At 39.9% G+C, this 14432-nt stretch overlaps 1 protein-coding gene across 1 annotated transcript in view; it reads right to left on the bottom strand.

Moving 5' to 3' along the window:
• Positions 1-166: 166 nt before the first annotated feature.
• Positions 167-14432, bottom strand: part of trip11 (thyroid hormone receptor interactor 11) — a 28925-nt gene continuing 14659 nt past the window's right edge. Inside the window, exons 13-22 of the mRNA XM_031309829.2 lie at positions 14016-14156; positions 13151-13344; positions 11380-11543; positions 10492-10595; positions 8796-8895; positions 7402-7483; positions 6481-6595; positions 3438-3560; positions 2125-2269; positions 167-1714 (exon numbers count right to left, since the gene is read on the bottom strand). Coding sequence (XP_031165689.1) covers positions 1500-1714; positions 2125-2269; positions 3438-3560; positions 6481-6595; positions 7402-7483; positions 8796-8895; positions 10492-10595; positions 11380-11543; positions 13151-13344; positions 14016-14156 — 1383 coding nt within the window. The 3' untranslated portion in view covers positions 167-1499. The remainder of the gene's footprint in view (positions 1715-2124; positions 2270-3437; positions 3561-6480; positions 6596-7401; positions 7484-8795; positions 8896-10491; positions 10596-11379; positions 11544-13150; positions 13345-14015; positions 14157-14432) is intronic.

Raw genomic sequence — 14432 nt, 5'->3', positions numbered from 1 at the left:
ATAACATAAACAGCCCCCCCCCCCCTCCATCCTCATACAGCTAAATGACACTGCACATCTGGCGCAGTCAACCAGACGATCCACGCTGTAGTAGCCACATCTGGTTTGCCTGAATGCGCGCGTTTTAGAGGAAAAAAAAAAAAAAAGACGACAAAACGCACAGCAGTAAAGGGTCAGCAGCAGTGCCTTTATTTGATTTGAAATTCCAATTAAATCACGGGTACTAACCTCGGTTAGAGATCATCCAAGTTCAAGGTAATCCAACTCCTTTTTGACACGTCTGAGTTTCAGATTTCACATCTACAAAAATTATTTTACAGCGGGATTTACAGTTTTTACATTGGATCAATACACCTGGAGAAATCCTGTAACATTCCCTCTGCAGCGCCTGATTGATGTCTATACAAAAATGTAGAGCAGCTCAGTTATGCACTGGCCAGGTAAAACCTTTTAAATGTGCAGTTTTTACATTTTGTAAATATATATATATATATATATATATTTATATTAACCATTTACAATCCTGATTATACAACTATCTAATTAGCAAAAAATGCAGGCACTTATCTTCCAAAACTTCCTTAGTGCCTATAAATAGGGAAAAAACGCCACCCATTTACATATATATATAACTATATAATAGTACTTTACTTTAACATATGAGCAGTCTCAAGCCTCTGATCTACCACAATCTGCAGTTACAGCCATAATTACAAGGCTCGTTGCATATCACAGTCTGGTCGTCTGGAAAAGACAAGATTTAGCAAAAATGTCCTTATGATTTTAACAGATGTACTGAACCACATAAATCTCTACGCAGACTACTGCTGCCAGAGATTTTAGGGAAGTCCTGGATCAGAAACAAGTCACTGCAATGTTGAAAAGAAACACACACAAAAAAAGACTCAGAAGACAAGAAAATAAAAGTTGTCCAATGCAAGTCAAAGGAGGAAAACTGAAAGGCATGAGATGTTTCCTCTTGCAAACAGAGGTGATGATTAGACTCAACCCACGTGGATTGAACTGCACACAGCGACTTTACATGGTCACACTGGTGCGATGTAAGACTTAACTCATACAAGGACTGCTTCTATGAAAATCAACACTGTTGCTCTCTGTACTACTGTATGAATGACCCCCAAATTGAAAACGTTCTCATCCTTTTTGCATGGGGAGTCACTTTGATTATTTTACTTGTGGATCAACACGTAACAATAATGTTGAGACGGATGTGTAAAGGGAGAGTGTTGCATAGAACAGTAATCGCAAGTAAAATTGAATCTTAAAAAACTAAATTTTGTTTTAGTAAACCCACAAAAAAAGGAGGGAATATTAAGCCTTTATGAATTATCTGATCATTTTTATTAAAAAAAAAAAAAAAAAGAAAAAAAAAAAGAGCAGCAATAAGTAGCAGAACTGCTCAAACATCTCAGTCTGTGTAGTGTAAAACTCGTATTGGATGAATTAAGATGTCTATCCGGCACTGGTTATGGGACTGGTCACTGCTTTAACAGGTCTTTGAGCACAGCTCCACCACTGGCCTCAGCTGAGACAGGCACAGGTGTGAAGGTGGGCAGGTTGTCAGAGATGGGCTTCATGAGCAGGTGACCTCCTGAGCCGCCAGAGCTGGAACCGGCCAGCAGGGGCACCGCAGCAGAGCGGGGGGCCAGGAAAGGATTGGACTCGCCGGGCCGCTTGCCAAGTGCTCCGCCTCCTGTCAGGAGAGAGGTGTATAATTTAAATAAGGTTTGATGTGTTTTAGGGATGGAAGAGAAAGAACAATATCTATATTCTTTTAATTTTTTTTATACTCTTGTTTCATGTAGCCAACCTTATGCTTGCTTTTAATTCCATGCTTAATTGTGTTTGGATTGTAGATTTCAGGACTTTTGTAGTTGCTCATGGTACATTTGTCTTTCTCTTGCTTAGATGAGATTGCTAAGGGTTTTCTTAATCTCACCTGCACAAGCTTTCTTGTTTTTTCTTGCGTTTCTATTGCCTTGATTTTATTGTGCAAAATAAATATGACTACTACTAACAACGCCTCCTGTCTTGACATGACTGCCTAAGCACACGAGAGGAAGAATCATCCTGGAGGCGGGTGTTCCCAAGAGGGTTGTTTACCTGCAGCACCGCTGGAAGCAGCACCGCTGGTTCTTCCCTGAGGTGGGGCGTTTAGAGGCTTGAAGTCCTGGAATGGAAGCTTTGGTGCGGGCATCGAAGGGGTCGACTCAATCTCCAGGAACTTTACAAACATCTCTGAGAACGACTGCAACAACAAAAAAAAGGACAGGACAGTGTGATAGTGCTGCTGCTGAATTACTGAGATATTTTAGAAAGGGCATTCTGCTTTACATCCTAAACAAGGAGTCCAAAATTAAGAGTTCGCTTCAGAAGAGCATTGTGGTAAGGATTCAGTGTCCTGCACATGATTGCCAGTTAAAGAATTGAATGTTTTTTTTTTACTCTGCTGCTATAACTGTATCCCTGCACAGGTGGGTATAAATACTGCAGTGGCTAGATTCAAATTCTGTGTTTGTGGGGTAGTGTGTATGTTGTTGAGACTTAATTTGAAGGGCACATGTTAACACATAAACAGTAATATGTATCCCTTTTTACTTAGGATTCTTCAAGTGTTGTTCATATATTTTGAAGGAAGTAAATATGTTGTAACGTGCAATTTCTATGCTCTTTCTATAAAAATGAAATGTTTCTTTGACAGAAAGTAGAAACACTTAAATATACACTTATATTTTACAGCACTTGCATTAGAAATACTTCATTTTCTTCCCTTTGTTTACTTTCAGTGTTTTTGCTGTATAGGTGAAGTAAAGTGAAGGTAGTGATATTTTTACATTTTTGGAGCAAACATTTCAATTTATTTTAATGCATAGATAGATAGATGCAAAGTTTTTCAGAGCATGTGTGTGGCAATGCTGGCGTGTAACTTGCAATGCAAGTGAACTGCACACATTGCTTGTGACCATGTTGGCCACCCTGGAGCATTGTGCGACTGTGTTCATGGTGTTACACAGAAACAGAGAGCATGTATGCAAACCGGACATTGTAAATGCTGTGTTTCTCAATCGCGGGCGTGTCGGGTTATGTATAGATTATTTTTTATGCAATTCATGAGAATTTTCTTAATCATTTTTGCAATTGTTGGTGTGCATATTATGCTTTCTTCTTCTCTTTTCACTCTGGATTTTCAGCACAGAGACCGTGTGAATGCTTTGTTTCTCTATAACTGCAGGGAAGTTATGCGGATGCCACGTCTGTTGCCTTGTGATAACTTGCTCAAAGACAGTCGTGGGAAGTGTGGTCCGTGCCCATTATACAACAAAAAGCAGAGTTAGACAGTGTTAGGGTATAGCATACTGTATAAAATATAAACCGTGTGCTTCTGTGTTAAAAGAACTGTATGAGGCGTTTGTTACCGTGTTGAGCCCTTGGCCACTGGTGGGCCTTGGGGGGGTGTTTGGGACACTTTGTGCTCCTCTGCCTCCCAGCCAGTTCGACATCCATCCAGTAACACCGTGACGTCCGTCCTCCTCTAACATCTGCAGATGGGAGGCAAGGAAGTGCAGACAAATACTATTGGATTCCTAGAAAGTCTCCAAATCATCACTGACATCTCATATTTTATGAAGTACATGAAATAAGTTATTAACCATTGATTAACCAAAAAGATGAAGAGTGCAGGTACAGTAAATGTTAGAGTCTTACACAGTTCATTTAGGCTATTTTTTGAAGAGTAGTTTTACTTCTGTTTTCAAAGAGGCAGTCAGATTATTTCAGTTTTAATTGCCCTTGGTTTCCTTTCTGCCTGCCACCACTTTCTGGAAAATTATTTTGTGGACCCACTCACTAGTTAAGCTTATATACAGATTCTTTGCTGACAGTCCACACTCCTAGAGAAAACGGATGGCTTTATTATTCACCATCATTCATACTCCCTAATTATCAGCGTCATTTGGATTCGGTTGGATGGACCCCATATATAGAGTGTATGGCTCACAGCTTCGGGTTAAAAAAAGGCAGCCGAGAGGGGATACTAGCTGATCCAATGAGGCTGAAAAGTCGTCTGGTTTTGTGGGACACTTGGCTGCCGTAAACACGAGTTGAGTGGAAAATTGAAATAGCATAAACAGGAGCTGAGGGAGAGATGAAAAAAAATAAGTGGAACGACCTCCAACCCAATAAAAATGGGTCTTCTGAGGAGTTGTAATCACATTTGCTCACTCTCTGTGCACCCTCTGTATCTGTTTTCCTGTAAGAGTATTGGGTAATATACTCTGGAATAGTTGGATGGAGACCCTAAGGGTTTCCGCCAGACGATCTGGATAAGAGAATGCTTTCTTTTTTCAGGACAGAGGATTTTCAGGGGCTGCTGGAGTTAAAAGTCACATCTGAACAGCAAGTTTTGAGGCTTGACTGTTTATCTTTGAAGGACGTGTTCAACTAATTAAACAAGAGTCGGTTGTCTAGCCAGAGTGACCTGGGACAGTGACACGATGTAAGTACTGGATTTGCCTCAGTATTGGGCCAAAAGCCTTTAGAGAATTTGGAGGCAAGTCCTGTTTAGCAACTGTCTTGTTAATTGTTTATCTATCTATGTCGGCAAGCGTTGGCCTGCCTACACTGTTCGTTCATTTTATGTCTCAGGACAGCCCGACAAGCCAGACAGCACTACAACCAGGCAGAGCAACGAAGAAGCTAGCGGAGCTAGTTGATAGATTAAACTTTTGCCGTATCCGGTCAGCAAAACTCTGAACACATCTTCCTTTTTTAAGAATGACTTCAGTGCCGTTCTTTGTTCTTTTCTCAAAGAAAAGCTTAACTCAGAGTCTTCCAGAGTCGCAAAGCCGATTCAAAAGACCGCTGTTCCCAGCAGCAGCAGCCATAAGCCCGCCCATCGACTCTATACACGATGTGATTGGCCTGACCAGAGTTTGGTTTTTCCAGCTCGCAAGCCAACGGAGAGTTGCTAGACTGACCCTGGCTGCAAATTAAATGTGCTGCCTCTAGGGTGTAGAGCTTAGATCAGGCCCAAAAAAAATCAAGCCCGAACCTGCCCGAACCCGTGCACGTTGCGTCCGAACCCAGCCCGGCCCGACACATTAACTGTAATTATGAGCCCGAGCCTGATTTAAACCCGACAATTTTTTAATACATGGGCCGTTATACCTGAAGTTCTCAACTACAATTCAGAGTTGTTTGAACTACAGAAATCTGTTTAGAATTATCTTAATAAATACAGGTAATGCAACAAGGACGAAGCATGTAAACTGTGCTGTTTGTTTATTCAGACTGGAATGGATCACAAATGGATCCGAATGAAGAAACGTAAAAAAAACCTCTAACCTAAACTCGACCCTAGCTGCTCCTTCAGCCGAATAGTGTGGGTAACAGATCAAGGCAGCAACATAATCAAAGCCCTGGAACCATATAGGAGATTTTCTTGTCTCGATCACCTAATTAATACTGTCCTTCACCACGGTCTGCATGCTGACGCACTGGCCGACAACAGTGCTACAGATGGGGGAGACACAATGTAGCACAGTTTACCTCACACTCAAGTCAGTGCAGGACACCCAGAGCTACGGGAGAAGCTGGAGATGCATAGCTTTCTCCCCACCGAATAAGGCTAATAAAGTAATGATTAAAAAAACACAAATGCTTGGTCAAGGGCCCGGCCCGGCCCGGCCCGGCCCGGCCCGAGGATAGTGGCGGAAAATATCGGCCCGGCCTGAGGGTCGGGTCGGGCCAGGTCGGGCTCGGACAGAGAATCTAAACTCTACTAGGGTGCGTCTAGATTTCTATACTAGTCTCAGGACACTTTTCATATAGAGCAGGTGTAGATCATGCTCTTTAATTTACAGAGACCCAACATTCCCCCATGAGCAAGAATTTGGCAAGAGGGCAAGGAAAAACTCCCCTTTACAGGAAGAAACCTTGAGCAGAACCGGTCTCTTTATCATCTAGTTTTTCCATGCTGTCATGCTCTTCTTTTCGTCACAACAGACCAATGTATCTGCAATTTAGACACCTACTGCTAAATGATAACGTAACGTGACTTTGCAGCTGAGTTACGTCTAAGTGAAACTTAGCTTTTTCATGTGGTGTTTCCATTATTTTGTCCACTACCTGTATATCATGGTATATAGGTACATTGTGTTGGACCCTTTTATACACTCTAAGTGCCCAACCAAAAATACTAAAATAAATCGTACATATATTTGGTAAATACATAAAAATGTATATAATTAAATTATTATATACCTAATGTATTAGTGTGGTGATGCATCATTAATTTATTCCCAATAAGGCACAATGCCACAAACATTGCTCACTGACTGTTGATGCCATTATACTGTAATACATTTTTTTATTAATACCAATTGCTGCCTAAAACCATGATTATGTGAATATGTGATTGCTTAAGTAAATACTTTGAATATGAGTCAAGGAATCTCTCACCTTATCAACATCTTCTCTGCTCAGTCCCAGAACACTTCCCATGAGCCTCAGCACATCGGCACGCTTGGTTTTAGGTGTGTGGAAGTATCCCAAGAACAGGTTACGCATCAGGACTCTGGAAACAGAACAAGATGAATAATAAGGCATGATGTAATTCAAGAACTCAATCCCATTTTCATACAGCTGCATGCTTTATATATACATGTGTTCATTTCAGTATTTGTTTACATGTGTTTCTCCAGGGAGACTGAGAAACACAAGCTCTATTTATAGCAATTCAAGCACTGTACAAAGTGTGAGAATACATCGTTTTCCCAAAATTGTGGCTGTCCTGTGAAAATCATCCATCTCCAACTTTTCATGAGCTAAAACAACCCTATTTTCAGTTTTGTGACATTGCATTTTTTGCAAAAAATGTTAATGGTTTATGTAGCTAAAGAAACACTTAACCCTTCATTTCATTTAAAAAATGTAATATCTCCAAACTTGGAGATACATGACTTTCTTTGCTGCAGTTACAGGCGTGATCATCCCAATGTCATAACGCCTTAAAAGATAAGACTTATGTGGCCGGGTTAGCTCAGTTGGTAGAGCAGGCGCACATATGTAGAGGTTTACTCCTCGACGCAGGGGCCACTGGTTCGACTCCGACCTGCGGCCCTGTGCTGCATGTCATTCCCCCCCTCTCTCCCCTTTCATGTCTTCATCTGTCCTGTGAAAATAAAGGCCTAAAAATGGCCAAAATAATCTTAAAAAAAAAAAAAAAAAAAAAAAACTTATCACATTTTTATACTGCAGTGACTTTCTACAATCCCTTGAAACTATGGGAGAGTAATAATGAAAACCATATGTGTTCATAATCTTATTTAGATGACTAAAAAAAAACAACTTAAGATTTAACCCAGATAGGACTGAACTCACTTGTCTATCTTCCCCTCTGTGCTGTTTAGAAGGTTCATCAGTTTCCTCTGCGCCTCCTCCAACATCTCCTGTCTCACTTCCACTGTAACACACACACACACACACACACACACACACACACACAGTTAATCTTCTGAAATAATGAAATAATGTCCCTGTTGCTCATAGCCCCAGTCTGTGCCCTTAACGTCGTGACGTTAAAGTCACAGCGCCAAGCGGCCGATCTCACGAAAAATAAATACCCGACAACCTCTGATTAACTCAGAAAGTCGTTCAGCAACTCCCTGCTGTTCTGAAGGTATTTCAGAAGCATCAAAGAATGCTCTCACCATCTGGATGGTTATATAATAGACATGATAAAGAAGATCTTTTAACCGTTTCATGTTGCGACTATATTGCCTAGCCAAGTACTTGGAACTGGCCTCGCTCCTTTTGTACAACACAAGCAAAACATGAACTCTTTATTTTGTATGAAAATATAAATATTAGAAAGTTACATCAATATATAAAAACATAATTGATGATACTAATACGCTAAAATCTTTTATATTGTGCAGCGGACAGAACTTTTTTTTCCCCTCCAGATGGTTAAAAGAATCAGGAAATACTGCTGTAAGAGAATATAGCTGTAAGATTTGTTAAGTGACCTTCTGAGTTGCAACGTCATCGGGTATTTATTCATCAAAACATTGGATTCTTTGCCGTAGCTTGGATTTAGTGTCAATGCATGAGAGGCACAAACCGGGGCTATGTTGCACATAGCAACGTCATCCTCTCATTAGTGAGACTGTGGATCAGAACATTCTCACGGCTACCCAACTATTAATAGATCCGATGTAAATTTTCCATAGGTGACTGATTTGTTAAGCAAATATATGGCTTCATATCGGGTCTGAACAAATGCAATGTCTGGACAGCCAGAGAGGGGTGAAAAAAGAAACAGTCTAAGAATTTGCGGTGATGTAATGGCCAAGCCTGAGAGTGATAAGAGTGAAATCTGCTGAGTGTGACACAAAAAAAATAATACAGGAGAACATAACCCAGGAGGCGACTAGAGTTTCACATGCATTCGGACTATAATAAGGAAACGTGCACACTAAAATGAAAACATGAGCCTGGGAGAAAGAAAAAAAGAAGTCAATGTTTAAAGACAGAAGAAAGAAAGGCAGCGCAGGATGGCAGATGCAAAACATTTCAGATAAAGCGGTACAGTGGTCTTTAAACCACAGACAGAAAACATCTTTAAAAGACATTTATTTTATTGCAACCTTGTGAAGATACTTTTATTTTGCTGTAAAAATAGAAGGCAGAAGTTTATAAGGAGTTTTGTCAGATATTTCCATCCCTCCCTCAGCAGAAGTGTAGGATATGGCAGGTAAAAAAACAGCTCACACCTTGTTTTTTCAGCTCTTCAATTTGTTCCTCGTTTAGATCGAGCTGATCGGTGAGGCGCGACGCTGACTCCAGAGCAGCGTTGGCTTCATCGAGGTTAATCTGACAGAGAGCATAACACCGTCAGTGATAGAGCTCAACAGTGTAGTTCCGGAAGTAAAAATCCCATTGATTTTCTCCATAAGGATTTAGATTATTAGGTATAATGTCTAACCCATCCGAGGGAGACTGACCCCGAGCTACGAGGTTGTGTAACGGAAGTTTCTGTTCCTGTAAAAGCTTTGAGTCTGTATGAAATCAAACTTGTATTAAGAAAAACATGTTTTATTCGCGATCTCATGGAGAAAAACTACAGTACCCACAATCCTAAGCACAACAGGGACGTCTCTGATTGGTCCAACTTGCTGTTACATGGAAACATTTACCGCGAACGGTGAGATCGAGCTTCTACCATTCAAGTCTATGATAGTTTCTCTACACAGTCTAGGGCTTTGACTTTTGCCCAAAAATCATATTCGAAGTTCGTTTGTTTATGAATATTAATATTCGAATATATTCGAATATTTATTAATAATATTTTGACCATTAAATGCCTTCAGTAAGGCTTATATTGGTATCAAACTTCGTATATGTTCTGTCCACCAGAGGGCAGTGTATCAGTCAGTAGGCGTGCAATGATGTTGTTAGAAGAAAAACACACTGTCACCACTGGTGTCTTTTTAAAATTAAAAGTCAGACCCTGGATTAAAACACAAACAGTATGCTTTCAACAGGAAGGTCGGATATTTCACCGTAGCCTACGTAAGTGGTCTGATGTTCATACTTTTGCGCTGGTGTGTGCGTCGAGCCGCGCATGTGTGTGTGTGGGTGTGTGTGTGTGTGTGTGTGTGTGTGGAGTGTGTGTTGTGAGAGAGTGACGGTGATTACCGGTAGCTTCAGAGCGAGTAGCGACTCTATAGTCTTAGTGAGAGAAACAAAGTGTCTCCCCTGTTCTTTCTGACCACGGTGGGACATCTGTAGCAGGAGAAGTTAACCCTCTCCTTGATTTTACGTTGTTTACGGAGAAGGAGAACCAGGGAATGAGTCGGGGGAAATGCGCTACCAAGCCACGGCCGAGCGACGTGCGTCGTCGCGACGTGTAGTTACATTTTGAAATGCGTGAAAAAGCCTCGGAATCTGAATTGAAAACAAGGTTTACAAGCAAACACATTTACAAAAAAATAATGCCCATAACAGGTTCGAAATTCGAATATTAAGGGCTGCCTAATATTCGTTCGAATATCAATATTTTTTTTAATATTCAAATTATATTCGAATATCGAAGTTCGGAGTCAAAGCCCTAACACAGTCTTGTACCTTTGCCTTTTTCAAAATGTTTTTTTTTTTTTTTTTTACGCAGAATCAAATATTTTACATTCACGATTCATCTTGGTTCCAAGCTTAAAACTCTTTATATATAAGCACTTTTTGAAACATCAATGAAACAACTGAATGGGGAAAAACACTTCTGGAACCAGAGCCGTTAAAAAAGTGGGCGGTCACTGTTGAGCTCTATTATGGCTTTCATATAACTGTGACTTCAGCTGTCATCAAGAAATATGTCACACGTGTTCACTTTGTGGCCTTGCTATTGGCGGCACATGTCAAATATAAATAAAGGGAATGACTTCAATGATCAGTTATTGATTGCTGCTTTACCTGAAGGGCAGATGCTTGATCTTCCAGCCTCTGAGCTTTTCTTTTCCACTCGTCCTTCTCCTTCTTGTGCCTATCAAGCTCTGCCGAGTACATGGCTTTCTCTTCTGATGGGGGAAGAGACAATTACTACAGGTTATATGGAATTTCATTGCCAGATTGCAGGCACAAACTCCTCATCATCTCTACAACCAGGTTCTCCGTTAAAAATTAATAATAATAATAAAAAAAATATATATATAAAAAAAACCGCTGGCCAAAATACTAGACACTGGCTGCGTGGCGTGAGCATGGCGTTTCTGTTGCGTGGCGTTTTCTGTCTTTGCACACCAGAAACGTGTCTAACGCAGCGCTGCTGCTGCTGCTAGCCTGCACTCAAGCAGTAGTATACTTAATGTTAAACATAAATATATACTGATTTGATTACAGCAAAGACAACGTCGGCAGTATTGACGGCAAAATAGGCTACAGAATATTTCGTTCTGTATTGACAGGTGCAATATTTGAAAATCGATTTTTGTTTTTTAATTACATATATATCTACATTTATGTCAAAACCTAGAGACTTTCAAACATCAACATGTCATTTATTAATATGTATTCGTGTCAAAATGACATATAAACATCTTTTCGTATTCCATTTTGCCTGGAAACGCTTCCGACACACTTGCGTGTAGTGTGAAAAATAGGCGTCTGTTCTATTTCTAGCATGCATGCGTTCTTGAGCCGCGCCTGAGACGTGCGTGTCATGCAGGCAGTGTGCAAGCTCTAACCTGTTAACATGGGAGCCGAAATAAAAACACGCCACGCAGCTGACATGCTCACGCCACGCAGCCAGTGTGTAGCCGGCCTTAGACGACCAGAGTCTTCATGTTGAAGCGGCTGACTTGCCTTGTTGAAACTGCTCTAGCACCATCTGCAGGTTGGAGAGTGACACTGCATACTGGTTGACCTGCTCCTGGGAGGTTCTGAGATGGATGAGGGCTTCGTCCCTCTGCTTCACCACTCCACTCAGCTGCTCCTGCAGAGACTCCACCTGCATGCTGGCCTGTTGGCTGGAGGCAGAGGGCCAATAAGCAGAAAAAAATTACTTTACTATTTATATAACCTTAATTTGATCAGGTTAATCAAGGATCTCATATTTCTTTGGGAAATCCAGTACTCAATATCAGAGACACAACATAATTCAGGACACATCTGTCTAACTTTGGAATTACATTTTGTGATATGCCCTAGAGGGACCACATAAATGGAAAATGATAGGGGACTTAAGATAGCTCCTTCAGTAACCCCACAACAGAGTGGGGCACCAGAGGAGCAGGCTCCTGCCACCACAACAAAGTAAAACCTAGTTGACAGGTACGAACAAAACTAGGGCTGGGCAATATGGCCAATATCTTCTATCCCGATATAGGTAATTTCATATCTTGTTAACAATATATATCACAATTAGAGCTGGGCAATATATCAATATTATATCAATATCGTGATATGAGACTAGATATCGTCTTAGATTTTGGATATCGTAATATCGTATTATGGCATAAGTTCCTTTTTAAGTTAAGCATAAGTTGTCTTTTCCTGGTTTTAAAGGCTGCATTACAGTAAAGTGATGTCATTTTCTGAACTTACCAGACTGTTCTAGCTGTTCTATTATTTGCCTTTACCCACTTAGTCATTATATCCACATTACTGATGATTATTTATCACAAATCTCATTGTGTAAATATTTTGTGAAAGCACCAATAGTCAACACTACAATATTGTTGCGGTATCGATATCGAGGTATTTGGTCAAAAATACCGTGATATTTGATTTTCTCCATATCGCCCAGCCCTAATCACAATATAGCATGTTTTCTGGTAATTCAATATATATTCTTTTGGCATTTTATAATCTATATGAAATAACCACATGGTAAAGCCTATTTTTTTGTATACTGAGGAGTTAATTAAATATATATAAAAAAGTACTGAGTATTGTTTTAAGAACTTAAGTGCAAAATGAACATAATGTGCAAGGATCAGAACGTTAAGCATTGTCCAAATGACACAAATATTGCCATAATGTAGTTTGGTCGCTGGTTTTTAGACATTGTGATAGAAACGATACAGAAAAAATAATATATACAATGAACATATTTATATTGTTTTGATTATATATACATATAGCCATATTGCCCAGCCCTAAACTAAACCAATGTAGTACTAAATCACTGATGCCAACTAATGGTTTCAGCCAAGGTTTAGCTCAAGGCAAAGAAAACCAAAGCAAAGAGAAAATGATTGATATCACTGGACTTTCCAACCACTAGTGGTCACACAATCATTTTGTGTTGGGGTAAATTTGTGATCCTACCAGGTCTCAGGACTATAATAAACTCAGTGTGGTTACTTAGGGTAAGACAAGTGTATCTTACAACTTAAATGCATCTTGTATGGTTATCAGTTGTAGGGCATTTGCATCTCTTATTTCTTTGCCACAGAGCCAACATGATACTTATTCTTGATGTAATGTGGCATGCTAATGCTGTACAATACCTAAACCCTGGTAAAAATATGCAGTGAAATCCCTGATGATTTTATTTGTACCTAATGCTGTGTTTCGACCCCATATTTAATAAATGCACGCACGCTTTACATTTGTTTTATTTTATGCTAACCTGGCATTCTCCACAGCACTCGAGGACGTGGCTAGTTTCTCGTCCAGCAGTGCCACCCTCCTGCGTAGTTCCGTCTCCCTGTCCTCTGCACCGAGGGCTTCCCTCGTGTACGAGTCCTCAATCTCCAAGAGGTGATTGCGCAACCTTTCCAGCTCCAAGTTGAGACGCTGTTCTTTGTCCCTCACATGCTGAAGCTGTGAAGGAAACCGAAACATCCTCACATTTGTAGAGCATGAGAATACCACAGTAACTTTAATTCCTAAACTGTAACTGTTTCTACATACAGTACTTAAACCTATTGTATGGATTTTAAAGTTTTGATCAATAGACAACTTGATTCATGACAGCATGTTTATGTGACTGGACAACATGACGAAGGAGGCAACACTCTAGTAAAGGAACCAACAGTGGTTTTACAGTTTGGAATATCTGTTATATCTATCTAATCATCCATATTTTCCCTAGAACTATGCAGGAAATCTGTTTTGAAATGTGAAGCCCATTGGTCTAAAGTCTACATTGAACCTGCATGTCTTAAGTGATATGGTACGATAAAATTATGTGATGATGGAAAAATACTTTAAAATATTTAGATTCTTACACTTATGTACAATTTGTAAAAAAGATTAACTTCACATCTAATGCTTCCTTCAAATGCAGAGTAACGGGTGTTTCGATTTACTTGAAATAAATGTAACATGGATTGACAACTTTACTACTTTAACACTTGCAATTTGTACAACATTTTAGCCAAACAAGAAAAGATGACAGAATACCATAGAAAACCCAGCTGTGAGCAAACACAGATTCATATCTCCACAATTCAAATGAAAGGCTAGTGAGTGAGAATCATCTGTCCTCCTACCTCAGTTTGTATTGCAGTGGTCTCCATTTGTTTTTGCTTGAGTGCCATCATCACCTGATCTCTCTCCTGCTGGAACGCCACAGCCTTCTCCTGCATGGACTTCAGTTCATTCAGGAGTTGATTCAGCTCACCAGACTTACCCTGCATTACATCATCAACAGAGAATATCACAAATGTAACTGTCTGAAGAATAGAGGATAAAAGTCTAAATCAACTTTGCTGGATACATGTGTTCATCAGAAGAGTATTAATCAAACTGACAAAAAAAGAAAAACAAGCTCAATGCATCTTGTATTAAGCTATACAAGACAGATTCACTATGAAAAAAATCTATTCTATTAGAAAAAAAATCCTCTCTCTACTGAAAGTATCAAAATATGTTTCTATTACAGTTGTAACAATACAATAAAATTAAAG

This window comes from Sander lucioperca, chromosome 18 (assembly GCF_008315115.2).
Source record: "Sander lucioperca isolate FBNREF2018 chromosome 18, SLUC_FBN_1.2, whole genome shotgun sequence".
NCBI classification, from domain to species: domain Eukaryota; kingdom Metazoa; phylum Chordata; class Actinopteri; order Perciformes; family Percidae; genus Sander; species Sander lucioperca.
Note: the sequence above shows the minus strand (reverse complement) of the source record. Positions and strands in the feature narration are given on the sequence as shown.